Genomic DNA, 19,034 nt, shown 5'->3' with positions numbered 1-19,034 from the left:
GATGGGATTCTGGTCCAATTGGAAAATTTCACCTGGAGATCTGCAAGTACCTTTTCCTAGTCAATGGCAACAGCTCAAACAGTGCCTGTTAGTCAGGCATCCTTCCTTTCTACTATACAACTGTCCACTTACGGAAACAAAAAGGTACAGTTACGTGGGCCTAGAAATCAGTCAATTAGGGTGCTTTAAACAAGTCATAGGGATGCTAAAAGGCAAGGCATTAGAAACTTTTTATGCCATCAGAAGTAGGGGTGGGCGATATGGCCTAAAATCTATATTGCGATATAATTTTAAGCATGTGCGATATATATTGCGATATATTGTTTTCTATATTGGGGGGGTGTTTAACCACCTGCCATCTGGGCCATTTGCCCCCTTCCTGACCAGGCCAAATTTTGCAAAACTGACATATCTCACTTTATGTGGTAATAACTTTGGAACACCTTTATTTATCCAAGTCATTCAGAGATTGTTTTCTCGTGACACATTGTACTTCATGATAGTCATAAATTTGAGTCAAAATATTTCACCTTTATTTATGAAAAAATTCCAAATTTACCAAAAATTTGAAAAATTCGCAATTTTCAAAATTTAAATTTCTCTGCTTTTAAAACAGAAAGTGATACCTCATAAAATATTTATTATTTAACATTCCCCATATGTCTACTTTATGTTGGCATCATTTTGGAAATGTCATTTTATTTTTTTAGGACGTTAGAAGGCTTAGAAGTTTAGAAGCAATTCTTCAAATTTTTAAGAAAATTGCCAAAACCCACTTTTTTAGGACCAGTTCAGGTCTGAAGTCACTTTGTGGGGCCTTTGTGAGTCAGGTCTGAAGTCACTTTGTGAGTCATTTTAATCAATTTTTTTCTTTAACACATCGATGGTTAACAGCCAAACAAAACTCAATATTTATTACCCAGATTCTGCGGTTTACAGAAACACCCCACATGTGGTCATAAACTGCTGTATGGGCACACGGCAGGGCGCAGAAGAAAAGGAACTCCACATGGTTTTTAGATGCCATGTCCCATTTGAAGCCCCCTGATGCACCCTTACAGTAGAAACTCCCAAGAAGTGACCCCATTTTGGAAACTAGGGGATAAGGTGCCAGTTTTATTAGTACTATTTTTGGGTACATATGATTTTTTGATCATTCATTATAACACTTTATGGGGCAAGGTGACCAAAAAATTGGTTGTTTTAGCACAGTTTCTATTTATTTATTTTTACAGCGTTCACCTGAGGGGTTCAGTCAAGTGACATTTTTATAGAGCAGATTGTTACGGACGTGGCGATACCTAATATGTATACTTTTTCTCATTTATTAAAGTTTTACACAATAATAGCATTTTTGAAACAAAAAAATTATGTTTTAATGTGTCCATGTTCTGAGAGCTATAGTTTTTTTATTTTTTGAGAGATTTTCTTATGTAGGGGCTCATTTTTTGCGGGATGAGATGACGGTTTTATTGGTACTATTTTGTGGGACATACGCGTTTTTGATCACTTGGTGTTGCTCCTTTTGTGATGCAAGGTGACAAAAATTGCTTGTTTTGACAGTTTTTTTTTTTTTTTTTTACGGTGTTCACCTGAGGGGTTAGGTCATGTGATATTTTTATAGAGCTGGTTTTTACGGACTCGGCAATACCTAATATGTATACTTTTTTTTATTTGTTTCACTTTAACACAATAATAGCATTTTTGAAACCAAAAAAATGATGTTTTAGTGTCTCCATGTTCTAAGAGCTATAGTTTTTTTTTTTTTGAGAGATTTTCTTATGTAGGGGCTAATTTTTTGCGGGATGAGGTGACGGTTTTATTGGTACTATTTTGTGGAACATACGTGTTTTTGATCACTTGGTGTTGCACCTTTTGTGATGCAAGGTGACAAAAATTGCTTGTTTTGACACCGGTTTCTTTTGGTTTTTTTTACGGTGTTCACCCGAGGGGTTAGGTCATGTAATATTTTTATAGAGCTGGTTGTTATGGACGCGGCAATACCTAATATGTATACTTTTTTTATTTTTTCTATTTTTAACTTTTTTTTTTTTCATTCCTTACTTGGGGACTTTTTTTTTTTTACATGTGAAACTTTTTTTTATTTTTTTATTTTCAACCTTTTATTTTTATTTTTTTTATTTTATACTTTTCGTCCCCCATAAGGTCATACAAGACCTCTGGGGGACATTTGCTTCACTTATTTTTTTTTTTCACTGTTGATTTCTCCTGTAACTGGGGCTGACATAGTAGCCCCAGTTACAGGACAAATACACCCCTAGAGAGGCTGTACAGCAGCAATCCAGCGCTGTACAGCCTCAGAGCAGGGCTGAACGAGGTCTCTGAGAGACCTCACACAGCTCCTGCACACTCCGGTCACGGCGGTCACATGACCGCCGGGCCGGAACAGGAAGCGCACAGCGCTTCCTTCTCTGCAGACACAGCGCTCGGTGAGCGCTGTGTATGCAGCGATCCGGAAGGCAGGGACACCTGGGCACTGTCCCTGCCTTGTCTTAGGGTTGCCCTGCTGTCACTGACAGCGGGCAACCCGATCAGCAGCTGCACGATTAGCGTGCAGCTGCACTTTCTGAACAGACGTTCTGGAACGTCCGTTCAGAAATAGAAGTCCACCCACAGGACGTTTATATCTTATGGCCGGACGTAAGGCGGTTAAACTGTTTTTTTTTTTTTTTTTACTTTTTATTTAATAACTATTAGCCCCCTTAAGGGCTAGAACCCTTGTCATATTCACCCTAATAGAGCTCTATTAGGGTGAATAGGACTTTACACTCTCCCTGCTGCCCTGTCCTTTGTGCACACAACAGCAGGGAGCTGACCATGGCAGCCAGCCTCTCATGTGCCCCCTAGCCTCTCATGTGCCCCCCCAGCCTCTCATGTGCCCCCCCCAGCCTCTCATGTGCCCCCCCCAGCCTCTGATCTACCCCCCCAGCCTCTGATCTGCTCCCCCAGCCTCTGATCTGCTCCCCCAGCCTCTGATCTGTCCCCCCAGCCTCTGATCCGCCCCCCCAGCCTCTAATCTGCCCCCCCAGCCTCTGATCTGCTCCCCCGGCCTCTGATCCGCCCCCTCTGGTAACTCAAACCCACCCCCCCCTCCCTCCCCAGTATTAATCATTGGTGGCAGTGGCCACAGGGTCCCCCCCCCCCATCATTGGTGGCAGTGGGCAGTTCCGATCGGAGTCCCAGCAGTGTAATGCTGGGGCTCCGATCGGTTACCATGGCAGCCAGGACACTACTGAAGTCCTGGCTGCGATGGTATGTTAGTGAGCAGCATTATACTCACGTGCGCCGTGGCCGCCGGTCGCTCCTTCTTCTCATAGGTCTGTGCGGCGCATTGCTAATTCTATAAGCATTAGCAATCCGCCGCACAGACAGAAGAAGGAGCGACCGGCAGCCACGGCGCACGTGAGTATAATGCTGCTCACTAACATACCATCGCAGCCAGGACTTCAGTAGCGTGACTCCTGGCTGCCATGGTAACCGATCGGAGCCCCAGCATTACACTGCTGGGACTCCGATCGGAACTGCCCACTGCCACCAATGATGGGGGGGGGGAGGGGGACCCTGTGGGATATGGCCGGCACATTCATTGGTGGCGCAGTGGCCACAGTCCCTCCCCTCCTCCTCCTACTCTGTCCTCATTGGTGTTCAGCGGCAGCCGCGTACAGTGGGGAGGGAGGGACTCCCTCCTTCTCCCTCCACTGTGCCGGCCGGCTCAGGAGAAAATGGTGCCCGCAGAGAGCGCGATTGTATTGCGGTCCGGCGATATAGGCGATATGGCGAAAATCCATATCGTGGCCCAAATTTATATCGCATATCGCCTATATCGCCTATACCGCCTATACCGCCCACCCCTAATCAGAAGGAGTTTGTACCATCTCAAACCACCAGCGACCCCCTTGCTTAAAAGCTTTGATAGCTTCATCGCCTCAACCCTCGTGCGTGGCAGTGGAGTCTGAGGCCAGGTGGGATTCTGGTCCAATTGGAAAATCCCAGCTGGAATTCTGCAAGCACATTCTCCAAGTCCACCGCAATACCTCAAACAGTGCCTATACCTTACAGTCCAAAAGAGGGCACTATCATTCTGGGTCCACCTACATAGAAGCAGTCCAAGTACAGTAATTATCATCACAAAGCCTTGCTACAACAAGAAGCCCTAGGAAAACAAAGTACCCCAGAACAATTCCCCCAAAACCCAACCTAACCAAAACACCCTGACAAAAGGTAAAAGAAGATCACAGAAACTGACAATTTACCATAGTCTACAGAGGGAGTCCAATATCTTGAAAAAGTAAGGACAGAGAGAAAAATCAAGAGACGGACAGATGCGCAATCTGTACAGACTGAGCGCCCACTTCCTAGTTATTGAATCCAAGAGGCATATACAGAAGTAAAAGCCCAGGGAGAACAGAGTGTGCCATCTGTGTGACCAAGAGACCAAAGAGGATGAGGCCCACTTCCTGCTGTGAAGCCCCAAATACTGAGTGGTGAGGGACATCAACTTCAGAAGACTATCTGATCTCGTTCAGGACTTCTCATCCATGGAGGAGGAAAACAAATTGTATATCCTGTTAGGGAAGATGAAAACACTATGGCCATAGCTGGACAATATGTCAGTGAATGACATAGACTGAGAAACACGTGACATGCCATGGACATCTCTACACCCCACCGTGAATGTGTCTCTACCCCCCTTCCCTATACTCAACCCAATTATTTCCCATTTGCTTTGGCAATGCTAATGTGTATTTGGTCCTGACAATAAAGCTTAGGGTACTTTCACACTTGCGTTAAACTTTTCCGGTATTGAGTTCCGTCCTAGGGGCTCAATACCGGAAAAAAATGATCAGTTTTATCGTAATGCATTCTGAATGGAGAGTAATATGTTCACTATGCATCAGGGTGTCTTTAGTTCAGTCACTGTGCGTTTTTTCGACTGAGAAAATATTGCAACATGCTGCGGTATTTTCTCCGTCCAAAATTCCGGAACACTTGCCAGAATGCCGGATCCGGCATTATTTTCCATTGAAATGCATTAATGCCGGATCCGGCCCCAGTGTTCTGGAAAAACGGATCCTGTTTTGCGGTCTGCACATGCGCAGACCTTTAAAAATTTGAAAAAGATAAATACCTGATCAGTTTTTCCGGATGACAACCGGAGACGGATCCGGTATTGCAATGCATTTGTAAGACGGATCCACATCTGGATCCGTCTACAAACGGTATCCGTTTGCATACAGATTGCCGGATCCGGCAGGCGATGGAACTGCTTGCCGGAATCCAACAACGCAAGTGTGAAAGTACCCTTATTTGAATTTGACAGACAGACACACAGACAGATAGAGGGATATAAGCTCTCTAGATGGATAGTAGATAGATAGACAGATATAAAAGAGAGCAAGAGAGATAGACAGCTACACAGACATTAGATAGATAGGTTGATAGAAGATACATGTAGATAGAATCTGACAGATAGCAAGATATAGGCTAGGGAAATAGATAATAGATAGATAGAGTGAAAAATAGATAGACAGATAGATATACAGTCAGGTCCATAAATATTGGGACATCGACACAATTCTACCGTAGCATTTTTGTCTCTATTCACCACCACAATGGATTTGAAATGAAACGAACAAGATGTGCTTTAACTGCAGACTGTCAGCTTTAATTTGAGGGTATTTACATCCAAATCAGGTGAACGGTGTAGGAATTACAACAGTCTGCATATGTGCCTCCCACTTGTTAAGGGACCAAAAGTAATGGGACAGAATAATAATCATAAATCAAAATTTCACTTTTTAATACTTGGTTGCAAATCCTTTACAGTCAATTACAGCCTGAAGTCTGGAACGCATAGACATCACCAGACGCTGGGTTTCATCCCTGGTAATGCTCTGCCAGGCCTCTACTGCAAATGTCTTCAGTTCCTGCTTATTCTTGAGGCATTTTCTCTTCAGTTTTGTCTTCAGCAAGTGAAATGCATGATCAATCGGATTCAGGTCCGGTGATTGACTTGGCCATTGCATAACATTCCACTTCTTTCCCTTAAAAAAACTCTTTGGTTGCTTTTGCAGTATGCTTTGGGTCATTGTCCATCTGCACTGTGAAGCGCCGTCCAATGAGTCCTGAAGCATTTGGCTGAATATGAGCAGATAATATTGCCCGAAACACTTCAAAATTCATCCTGCTGCTTTTGTCAGCAGTCACATCATCAATAAATACAAGAGAACCAGTTCCATTGGCAGCCATGCATGCCCACGCCATGACACTACCACCACCATGCTTCACTGATTGTCACGGCGCCGTCTAGGAGGCGGGCACGTCCAGAGCAGGCGCGCATCATCAGTGCGTCCAGCGTAACCCGCGCTCCTGATAATACTATGCGTGCATCTATCTGCATTCATGCTAATGGTTTTAGGGCTGAGCACCGAGATGATCACTCGGTGCTCGGCTGTGTAGTCTGTGTGAAGTCATATGACGCTGGCCACGTCACATGACCCCTCTAGCTCCCTATTTAAACAGGCAATCTGCTGGCCACAGATTGCCTGTTATTTAGGTTCCACCTGCGATTTTGTCTTTCCTGGCGTACTGACCCCCTGCTGAACTCCTGACGATCCTCTGCTGACTCCTTTGGTACTTCACGACTCTCCTGGTATTTATGACCCCGGCTTCTCCTGACTATTCTCTGCTTGCTTCATTTGTACTTTGTAGATTTCCTGGTATTGACTCGGTCTGTTCACGTTCTGTTGTTTGTCTGTCTGTCATCCCTGCACTTATTCCAAGCTAGGGATTGCCGTCCAGTTGTCCCCTGTCATTAGGACTCGCGAGGCAAGTAGGCAGGGGCAGGGGTGAGGGTGGAGCGCAGTGGTCACTTCCCTCCCCCCTGTGTGTGTGTGTGTACGTGACCGTTACAGAATAACAGGCCTACTGAAACCACTGTACCATGAATCCTCTAGTGACCCTGACTGAGCATGTGTCAAACCTGACGCAGATGGTGCAGGAGCTAGGGGAGAAGATTCTTTCCCTAGAAATAGGACAATACGCCGCTGCTCCGAACTTGAGCCCTCATATGGAGCCACCGATCAAGCTTCCAGAGCCCTTCTCTGGAGTTCGGAGGAAGTTTCACTCCTTTAAGGAGAGCTGTAAATTGTATTTTAGTTTACGCCCCTTGTCTTCCGGGTCGGAAAGCCAACGGGTGGGCATTGTTATTTCCCGCTTACAGGGGGATCCCCAGGAGTGGGCCTTTTCTTTACCCCCTGATGCTAGTTGTTTAACCACGGTAGAGGTTTTTTTTCAGGCTCTGGGTACCCTGTATGATGAACCAGGGCTCTGGTAGCCGAAACTGCGCTGAAAGCATTGGTTCAAGGCAACCTCTCTGCGGAGGAGCATTGCACCCAATTTAGAAGGTGGTGTGTTCCCTAAGGGTGGAATCAGACAGCTCTTAAGTGTCAATTCAGGTCAGGCCTATCTGATAATCTAAAAGGCCTACTAGTGAGTTATCAGCTCCCTGAGACTCTTGAGGAGACTATGACCCTAGCAGTCCAACTCGACCGACGTGTGAGAGAAAGACGACAGGAACGACAGTTCTCTTCTCAGGTACTGGTCCAGTCTGAGGGTTGCACCAGGAGTGGTGTGGAGGTCTCCTCTGAAGAACCGATGCAAATTGGGATGACCAGAGGGGATCAGCGCCGCAGACGTGGGATCTGTTTCTACTGTGGAGATCCTGACCATTGGATCAATCAGTGTCCAAAGAGGATCCTTTCTGATAAGGCTTCCAAGACAAGACCACCAAGGGACCAGGTACTCCCTGTTATTACTAAGAGTAAGCTTTTAGTTCCTATAACAATTTCTCTGGGTTCTAATAAGTGGTCGGGTCAGGCCTTTATAGATTCGGGCTCAGCGGCCAGCTTTATTGACCAGGGGTATGCTACTAGACAGGGTATTCCAATTTTTGTTTTACCCACGCCCATCCATATCATGGCCATCGACTCCACTCCCCTGGTGGGGGGTACTGTCAGGTCATGTACCTCAGAGATTTCCTTAGCTGTGGGAGTGTGCCACTTAAGAGAAATGTTCCCTGTTAGTCCTAGAGAACTTACCAGTCGAGGTGGTATTGGGGATGCCGTGGCTCCAATTACACAATCCTACGATTGATTGGACCAGAGGGGAACTGGTGAGTTGGGGATCTGAGTGCGGCTCGTGTTTGGCTAGAATACGGGTTGGGTTCTCTGTGAAGACTGAGGTATTACCTGCAGTCATAAAGGAGTATACTGATGTGTTCTCGTCGTCGTCCACAGAGGCTCTTCCTCCCCATAGACCTTATGATTGCGCCATAGTCCTGGAGAGGGGGCAAGGTTTCCTAAGGGGCGTATTTACAATCTTTCCAAACCTGAAAGTGAGGCCATGGAAGATTACATTAAGGAGAGTCTCATTAAGGGGCACATTAGACCCTCGGTTTCTCCCATGGGGGCGGGGTTTTTCTTTGTTAAGAAGAAGGATGGTGGTCTTAGACCCTGTATAGATTACCGGAAATTAAATTAGATCACTATCCGGAATACTTACTCCCTCCCATTGATTCCGGATTTATTTAACCAGGTATTAGGGGCGGCCTGGTTTTCTAAGATTGATTTAAGAGGAGCATACAATTTAATCCGAATCAAGGAGGGGGACGAGTGGAAAACAGCATTCAATACCCCGGCTGGTCACTTTGAATATCTCGTTATGCCTTTTGGACTCAGCAATGCCCCGGCTGTGTTCCAAAATTTCATGAACGATATTCTTAGGGAGTTCTTGGGAAAATTTGTCATTGTATATCTCGACGACATTTTGATATTTTCCCCTGATTTTAAGAGTCATATGTTTCATGTTAGACAGGTGTTGGAGGTGTTGAGAGAGAACCAATTATCTGCTAAACAGGAAAAATGTGTTTTTGGGGTGCAGGAGATTATATTTCTCGGACATGTTCTGACTCCCCATGCCATAAAGATGGATCCTAGCAAGGTTTTAGCGATTAAGGGATGGGTAAGACCATCATCCTTAAAGGCCTTACAACGTTTCCTTGGATTCGCTAACTACTACCATAAGTTCATAAAGAATTTCTCGGTAATCGCTAGACCACTGACCGACCTCACTAAAAAAGGGGCGGATCTGGAAAATTGGTCTACTGAGGCCTTAGATTCATTTGAAACCCTAAAGGATGCTTTCAGTAGCAGTCATGCCCCACTCTGACGATGTGCGGAGGTCGGCCAGGATTGCAGCACGAGTTTAGTATTTGTTTTGGTTCCGTGCTGGATCCGCCTCTCATCAGGTGCACTGGGTGGAGTCATTAGTTTAAATGATCTCCAGCTAAGTGCTCTGAGCGGATTATACTGATCATTTTGGTCTGGGAAGTTTGGAGGGAAGGTTGGATGTCAGTTCCTGCTCTCAGAAGATAAGTGTCATTTCTTGTTTGGTTGTTTGTGTCATCTATCCCATCCAGGTTCTGTGCGAGCAGGCTGCTCCTATCTCCCCACTTCACCATCTCAGGGAGTTCAGGGTTTTCTCAGTCCAGGCTGGAGGACACAGCACACCTACCTTCAAGGTCTGTCTGTGGGCTGAGCAGTGCAGGGAAAGAGGTTAGGGATAAACTAGGAGGTGACCCTTCCCCTGTCTCTCGTCCAGAGCCTGGTTGGTGTGTCATCCTTTATACTGAATGCACGTCCGCCGTGACAAGCGCTCCCGTTCTAACCCAGCCAGATCAGGAAAAACCTTTTATCGTGGAGGTGGATGCTTCTGAGGACGGGGCAGGAGCAGTCCTCTCGCAAGGTCCTGCTACCCTCACTAACCTGAGACCTTGTGCTTTTTTTTCCAGAAAGTTTTCCCCCTCTGAGAGAAATTATGACATAGGAAATCGGGAGTTACTGGCCATTAAGTGGGCATTTGAAGAATGGAGACATAGAAACATAGAATGTGTCGGCAGATAAGAACCATTTGGCCCATCTAGTCTGCCCAATATACTAAATACTATGGATAGCCCCTGGCTTTATCTTATATGAAGGATGGCCTTATGCCTATCCCACGCATGCTTAAACTCCTCCACTGTATTTGCAGCTGCCACTTCTGCAGGAAGGCTATTCCATGCATCCACTACTCTCTCAGTAAAGTAATACTTCCTGATATTACTTTTAAACCTTTGCCCCTCTAATTTAAAACTATGTCCTCTTGTAGCAGTTTTTCTTCTTTTAAATATTGTTTCCTCTTTTACCTTGTTGATTCCCTTTATGTATTTAAAAGTTTCTATCATATCCCCTCTGTCTCGTCTTTCTTCCAAGCTATACATGTTAAGGTCCTTTAATCTTTCCTGGTAAGTTTTATCCTGCAATCCATGTACCAGTTTAGTAGCTCTTCTCTGAACTCTCTCCAAAGTATCAATATCCTTCTGGAGATATGGTCTCCAGTACTGAGCACAATACTCCAAATGAAGTCTCACTAGTGCTCTGTAGAGTGGCATGAGCACCTCCCTCTTTCTACTGGTAATTCCTCTTGCTATACACCCAAGCATTCTGCTAGCATTTCCTGCTGCTCTGTGACATTGTCTGCCTACCTTTAAGTCTTCTGAAATAATTACCCCTTAATCCCTTTCCTCAGATACTGAGGTTAGGACTGTATCACTGATTTTATATTCTGCTCTTGGGTTTTTACGTCCCAGGTGCATTATCTTGCACTTATCAACATTAAATTTTAGTTGCCAGATTTTTGACCATTCCTCTAGTTTTCCTAAGTCCTTTTCCATTTGGTGTATTCCTCCAGGAACATCAACCCTGTTACAAATCTTTGTGTCATCAGCAAAAAGACACACCTTACCATTGAGGCCTTCTGCAATTTCGCTGATAAAGATATTAAACAATATGGGTCCCAGAACAGATCCCTGAGGTACCCCACTGGTAACAAGACCTTGGTCTGAATATACTCCATTGACTACAACCCTCTGTTGCCTGTCCCTCAGCCACTGCCTAATCCATTCAATAATATGGGAGTCCAAGCCCAATGACTGCACTTTATTGATAAGCCTTCTATGTGGGACAGTATCAAAAGCCTTACTAAAGTCTAGATAAGCGATGTCTACTGCACCTCCTCCATCTATTATTTTAGTCACCCAATCAAAAAAATCTATAAGATTAGTTTGACATGATCTCCCTGAAGTAAACCCATGCTGTTTTTCATCTTTCAATCCATGGGATTTTAGATGGTCCACAATCCTCTCCTTAAGTATGGTTTCCATTAATTTCCCCACTATTGATGTCAGGCTTACTGGCCTATAGTTGCCCGATTCCTCCCTACTACCTTTCTTGTGAATGGGCACAACATTTGCTAATTTCCAATCTTCTGGGATGACTCCTGTTGCCAGTGATTGGTTAAATAAATCTGTTAATGGTTTTGCTAGTTCACCGCTGAGCTCTTTTAATAGCTTTGGGTGTATCCCATCAGGCCCCTGTGACTTATTTGTATTAATTTTAGACAGTTGACTTAGAACCTCTTCCTCTGTAAAGACACATGCGTCAAAAGATTCATTAGTCTTTTTTCCCAACTGAGGTCCTTCTCCTTCATTTTCCTTTGTAAAAACTGAACAGAAGTATTCATTGAGGCAGTCAGCTAGTTCTTTATCTTCTTCCATATACCTTCCTTCTTTAGTTTTTAATTTGGTAATTCCTTGTTTTAGTTTCCTTTTTTCATTTATGTAGCTGAAGAATGCCTTATCGCCTTTTTTCCCTGACTGAGCTAATTTCTCTTCTGCCTGTGCTTTAGAAGCTCTTATAACTTGTTTGGCCTCTCTCTGCCTAATCTTATAAATTTGTCTGTCATCCTCGTTTTGTTTTGTTTTATAATTCCTAAATGCTATCTTTTTGTTTTTAATGATTTTGGCCACTTCTGCTGAGTACCACAGTGGTCTCTTCCTTTTTTTGCTTTTACTGACAAGCCTAATGCAATCTTCTGTTGCCTTCAATAGTGCCACTTTTAAGTAGTCCCATTTCTCCTGGACTCCAATGAAACTGTTCCAGTCTGATAGGGACTCGTATACCACTAATCTAATTTTAGAAAAGTCAGTTTTTCTAAAATCTAAAACTTTTGTTTTTGTGTGGTGTGACTCAGTCACTGTACTTATAGTAAACCACACTGACTGGTGATCACTAGATCCCAAGCTTTCCCCTACAGTAATATCAGATACCAAATTCCCATTTGTGAATACTAAATCTAAAATGGCCTCCTTCCGGGTTGGCTCCTCCACTACTTGCTGTAGAGATAATCCCAGTAGGGAATTTAGAATATCTGTACTCTTGGCAGAACTAGCTATTTTGGTTTTCCAGTTTACATCTGGAAGATTGAAGTCTCCCATAATGATAACTTCCCCCTTCAATGTCATTTTAGCTATTTCCTCAACTAGTAGATCATCTAATTCTTTGACTTGGGTAGGTGGTCTATATATAACACCTACACGAGTTACCTTATGATTATCAAGCTGCAAGGTAACCCAAACTGACTCTAAATTGTTCTCGCTAACTTGTATCAAATTCGATTTTATGCTATCTTTCACATACAGGGCCACCCCTCCCCCCTTCTTGCCTTCTCAGTCTTTCCTGTATAGAGAGAACCCTGGTATTGATATATCCCAGTCATTACTCCCCTTGAACCACGTCTCAGTAACAGCCACTACATCTATATTCTCAGATGCCATTATAGCCTCAAGCTCATTGATCTTATTCCCTAGACTGCGAGCATTTGTAGACAAGACTCTGAGCTTGTCATTTCTTAACCTTTGTGCTACTGGCCTCTTCTGGCATTGTTCCGGGGGGCAGTCGGACTGCTGGATTATCACTCTTTTGCCCCCCTTTCCTAGTTTAAATGCTTCTTAGCAAATACTTGGAACTGTTCACCGAGGACATTCGTTCCCTTGAGAGAAAGATGCAAACCATCTTTCTTGTACAGTTCTTTTTCATTCCAACAAGAGCTATCATGAGACACAAAGCCAAACCCTTGGTTCAGACACCATTCACCAAGCCATACATTGAATTCCTTAATGCGCATCTTCCTGTCATGCTGAAGGTTATGCACAGGCAAAACTGCAGAGAATGAAACAGTTGATGCAACCTCCCGTATATCCTTTCCAAGTGTGTGAAAAGCTTCTTTCACCTTTGAAACCTCATTGCAAGCTAGATCGTTTGTCCCAAGATGGAGAATAACATCCACTTCCCTTTCCTGCTTTGCTTGCCTAACCATATTTAGGAGCCGTCGTCTATCCCTGCTAGCGGTAGCACCAGGGAGACATCTCACAACACCATTCTCCTCAAACTTCACACCTCTTATGATGGAATCGCCCACCAACAGCTGCTTACTATCAATCCTCACCTTCTCCTTTTTGTCTTTGGCTGCAGTCTTGCATACTTTAGGCATGGGAGATGATTGTTTCTCACCCACTGTGCTTGAGCCATCCTCCATGTTGCTCTTGCACTCTGAAAGTGCTGCAAATGAATTATGGAGAGCCACAGACTGTGGGACATGCCTTCTATCCACAACTCTCAGTCTACCTGAACCTACAGTAACCCAGCGCAGTGGTCACTTCCCTCCCCCCCATTTTCTTGAGGGGGCAAAACATTGTGTCCAAGTTTTGGAGGGCCTTCTGTCTGAGATGCCGGATTTTTCTGTCCTTTTCATCTGCTTATCACCCTGAAAGTAACGGACAGACTGAGCGCCTCAATCAGTCGGTGGAACAATTTCTCAGGGCATATGTTGCAGATGATCAACAGTTGTGGGTGAAATACCTTCCATTAGCCGAGTTTGCTCTGAATAACCGTGTTAATTCCTCTGCTGGGGTCTCGCCTTTTTTTTGTAACTATGGCTTTCATCCTCATTTTCTTTCTGGGTCATCCGTCTCCTCCTCTAACCCTGAGGCGGATAGGCTCTCCTCTGAACTGTGCACAGTATGGGCTCGGGTTCAATCGAACCTGGAAAAGGCTCAAGATACTCAAAGAGTCAAGGCCAATAGGAGACGTTCCACTGTGGTGAACTTTCAGGTGGGTGATAAGGTGTGGTTGTCCTCTAAAAATCTTTCACTCAAAGTTGCTTCAAGAAAGTTTGCTCTTCGCTTTGTAGGGCCGTACAAAATCGTAGAGGTGATTAATCCTGTATCATTTGGGTTAGAATTGCCCAACTCGTTCCACATTCACGATGTATTTCACAAGTCCCTACTAAAAAAATACATCAAACCTATTGTACCGTCACAAGCCGCGCCTCTGCCTGTTCTGGTTAAGGATTCTGTGGAGTATGTGGTATCTAAAATTGTGGATGTCAGGAGAGTGCGTAATTCCTTGCAGTATCTGGTGCACTGGAAGGGCTATGGACCTGAGGAGAGGTCTTGGGTACCAGCTAGGGAGGTTCATGCCCCTAGACTGGTTAAGAAATTTCATGAGGATCATCCCGAGAAGCCGTCACCTGAGTCCTTGGGTCCGGTGGCCCTGCGTAAAAGGGGGGGTACTGTCACGGCGCCGTCTAGGCGCCGATGACATCATAGTGCTCCGAGGAACAGGCGCAGTGGAAATGTCTGTGCAGGGAAGCGGTCAGACATTCACTACGCATGCGCCAAACAGAGACGCGCACGGGGAGGATCGCATTCCGGAGGAGATGGGCGGGCTGGAGGGCCACGCTGGGCGGCGGCAGTTTATGAAGGTAGACGGAGCCTCTAGGTGCTAATGACGCCCTCATAGCACCTAGAGGCTCATTAGCATATATATATAAGTTCTTATTTTAGCGAAACGGCTGCCCCAAAACCTATCATATTAGGATGGTTTGTTAGAGCAGACACTAGCGGATCGCTAGTGTCTGACACCTAAATATGTGAAACGAAGTGATAGAAACCCTTTAAGTTAGGACCAGGAGAGGCAGTTCTGTTAGTGTTAGGTACCCATCTGCAGATGCCATCTTGACGTTGGTAGATGGGCCAGACACACGTTTGATCAGAAATGTGCACATCTTCCATTTTTCATAACTGTAATGCATAATAATCCCAATCCCTAGTTCTATTGTTTGCATGTGTAATGGTGTGCTGCCATACATTTTTAGTTTGCTGTTTGCATGCTAGCTTTATGGAAGTGCACCTGTGACTTTAGATGTGCTAGTCTAAATTTACTCGTAGTATCTTTGGACGATAGCTCCCTCCTTTAGATTGAGAACCCCCCGCCCATATGCCCAGGGCTTCTGAGCAGAGTATAAATGTAGCTGGTTCCTACACTGCTCTGAACATTGTAGGCTTAGGTTAGGCCCAGGAGAGGCAGTTCTGTTAGTATTAGGTACCCATCTGCAGAAGCCACCTTGACTTTGGTAGATGGGCCCGACACACGTTTGAACAAAAATGTGTGTGAAGAGCTTCCATTTTTCATGTATGATAGATATTGTACCACTATCACCAAAACTCAGCACACAGTTATGTCTCAGGCAGATATGTAAGTGATTACAGGTGTGGACTAATGAGACACTAAGTCTTGCCATAAGAAGGCATAAAAGTCTTTCCCCTGCTGCCCTATAAAAAGGTTCTCAGAAGTTACTTTTGGGTGGTGTACTTCTTGGTGAGAGATCATTGACTGCTAGACATGCCTCTACAACGCACTCAAAGACATTTTGCCCAGTTGACGGAGTTTGAGAGAGAGAGTTGATCACTGAACTGAAAGAATCAGGATGGTCATTTTGATGGATTGCCTGCCAGGAGATGTTGGGAGCAGTGGTTACATGAGGTCACACATACACAGTGAACAGGCTCCGGGTGGCCCAGACAGACCACCAGTAGAGAAGATTGTTTGATCCACCGACAAGAACGAGCTGCTCCCACAATTTTATTGTCCACCATCCAAACATGGGGCACCTTCATTTCACACTCTTGTCTCTGGCTGAACCATTTTCAAATGTTTTGCAGAAAGAAATTTGGTGTCATGGTACCAATCAAGTGTCCTGACATTGAAAGACAGCCACCATCACCTGCTGTGTTATGAACAAAAAACCTGGACTTTCCCAGGAATGTCTCCGTCAGATTGCAACACTTCCTTAGTCTGCTAGTCACAAGATTTGTCGCCAATTGAGCATTTATAGGACCAGCTGGGGAGCCAGCTTCGGCATCCTACATGTGTGCAGGACCTACAGGCCCAGCTGTAACATCTGTAGGCAAATGTGCTGGGGGATGCCATACAGAACTTGTATGCCTCCATGCCCAAACATATCTCATCTTTTATCCAGGCTACAGGAGGCCCAACAGGCTTCTAAAGCCTCCTTTCAGTTGTACAGTTTCCCCAATAAATGCATTTGTTTAATCTAATAATGCAATCATTTACATATAACATCATTACATGCACACATAGAAAGTTTGATTCCAACAACTCCTTGGTTCATTATTTTTTTCTCAATGAATGTACAGTATATAGATGTCAGACAGACAGCCAGATATAAGCTAGATAAATGGGTATAAGATAGATAGATAGATAGATAGATAGATAGATAGATAGATAGATAGATATGAGATTGTTAGATAATAGATATATATATAAGCTAGATAAATGGGTATGAGATAGATAGATAGATAGATAGATAGATAGATAGATAGATAGATATGAGATAGATAATAGATAGATATAAGCTAGATAAATGGGTATGAGATGGATAGATAGATAGATAGATAGATAGATAGATAGATAGATAGATAGATAGATAGATAGATAGATAGATAGATACTGTAGATGGATAGATAGATAGATAGATAGATAGATAGATAGATAGATAGATAGATAGATATGAGATAGATAGAGAGATAGATAGATAGATAGATAGATACATAGATAGATATTAGATGGATAGATAGATAGATAGATAGATAGATAGATAGATAGATAGATAGATAGTCAGATAGATAGATAGATATGAGATGGATAGATAGATAGATAGATAGATAGATAGATAGATAGATAGATAGTAGATAGACAGTAGATAGATAGATAGATAGATAGATAGATAGATAGATAGATAGATAATAGATAGATAATAGATAGATAGATAGATAGATAGATAGATAGATAGATATGAGATGGATAGATAGATAGATAGATAGATAATAGATAGATAATAGATAGATAGATAGATAGATAGATAGATAGATAGATAGATATGAGATGGATAGATAGATAGATAGATAGATAATAGATAGATAGATAGATAGATAGATAGATAGATAGATAGATAGATAGATAGATAGATATGAGATGGATAGATAGATGATAGATAGATATGAGATGGATAGATAGATAGATAGATACTGTAGATGGATAGATATTAGATAGATAGATAGATAGATAGATAGATAGATAGATAGATATGAGACAGATAGATATGAGATAGATAGATATGAGATGGATAGATAGATAGATAGATATGAGATGGATATATAGATAGATATGAGATGGATAGATAGATAGATGGATAGATATTAGATAGATAGATAGATATGAGACAGATAGATATGAGATAGATATGAGATGGATAGATAGATAGATATGAGATGGATAGATAGATAGATGGATAGATATTAGATAGATAGATAGATAGATAGATAGATAGATAGATAGATATGAGACAGATATGAGATGGATAGATAGATAGATATGAGATGGATAGATAGATAGATAGATATGAGATGGATAGATAGATAGATGGATAGATATTAGATAGATAGATAGATAGATAGATAGATAGATAGATAGATAGATATGAGATGGATAGATAGATAGATATGAGATGGATAGATAGATAGATATGAGATGGATAGATAGATAGATAGATAGATAGATAGATAGATAGATAGATAGATATGAGATGGATAGATAGATAGATAGATATGAGATGGATAGATAGATACTGTAGATGGATAGATATTAGACAGACAGATAGAAATTAGACACAGAGGAAATAGAAATAAATGAGATATCTAGATTTAACAAACAAGATAAATATACAGATCTATAAATGTACCGTATGTATAAATATATAAGATCAAAAAGATGATCAAATAAATTGTATACACAAACACATAATACACACACATCTGCAATATAAAAATATATATATAAAATAAGCGATATTATTTCTATACCTGATATATACATATAAGCAGTATATATATATATATATATATATATATATATATATCCCCACACAGACAATTTTGTGGCTTCCCACATGAGGTGTACTTGTGTGTGAGGACCAGGAGGGGTTGCAGTGAGTGGTACAGAGCAGGGCTCCCTGGGGCAGCAGGGGTTCAGTGTGGGGGGGTACATGAGTTGGGGGGTGTCTAGTGTGACTCACCAGGCTGCAGTGTGTCCCCTCCCGGGATAGGGTGGCACCGGGTGGCAGTCAGGAGCAGGAGAGGGAGCAGAAGCAATTGTAGCATGGTGCAGGAACTTGGCAGCTTCACTGCGTCCTAGGACCTGGGTCTGGGAGCCGTCTACCTGCCTGTGGCTGCCGCCTGTCTCCTCAGACGTGCTCTCTGTGTCTGACAAGGTCTTTCTATCTGGATCTCAGAAGATTGGTCTCTTCTGAAATGTTTCCGTGACCCTCCCCTGTTTGTTTGCTACTTCTCCGTGTGTCTGGATCCCTGTGCGAGCCTCTCTGTGCCTCTGTCTAGTCTGTCAGGATCCCCCCCTTATTCGTGCCCCTATGTCTGTCCTGTGTCTAAGTGCTGTCTGTGTCTAAGAATTGTGTGTACAATCTGTCTGCCCCCTCCGCGGCACTTCTTTATTCCCCGGGTCTCCCCCCTCCTCTCCCCTCTTTCCTCCGAGTCCCCCCACGCTGGGTGTCTGTTTTCTCTATATGTCTCTTCACTTTTGTTGTAGTATTGCTTCACCTGTCTGTGCCTGTGTATGTGCCTGTCTGCCCTGTGTCTGGCTGCGTCTGGGAATGCGCTGCTCCTCTAATAGACGTCTGCCTGACTTGTCTTCCCTGTGACA

General features: G+C 43.5%; 1 protein-coding gene across 1 annotated transcript in view; it reads right to left on the bottom strand.

The window, feature by feature from the left end:
• FSTL3 (follistatin like 3) overlaps nucleotides 1-18,832 on the bottom strand; it is a 107,060-nt gene extending 88,228 nt beyond the window's left edge. Inside the window, exon 1 of the mRNA XM_040417519.1 lies at nucleotides 18,394-18,832. Within this exon, the coding sequence (XP_040273453.1) occupies nucleotides 18,394-18,478 (85 nt within the window). The 5' untranslated portion in view covers nucleotides 18,479-18,832. The remainder of the gene's footprint in view (nucleotides 1-18,393) is intronic.
• Between the last annotated feature and the right edge of the window lie 202 nt (nucleotides 18,833-19,034).

The sequence above is a fragment of the Bufo bufo genome, chromosome 2 (assembly GCF_905171765.1).
Source record: "Bufo bufo chromosome 2, aBufBuf1.1, whole genome shotgun sequence".
NCBI lineage: Eukaryota > Metazoa > Chordata > Amphibia > Anura > Bufonidae > Bufo > Bufo bufo.
Note: the sequence above shows the minus strand (reverse complement) of the source record. Positions and strands in the feature narration are given on the sequence as shown.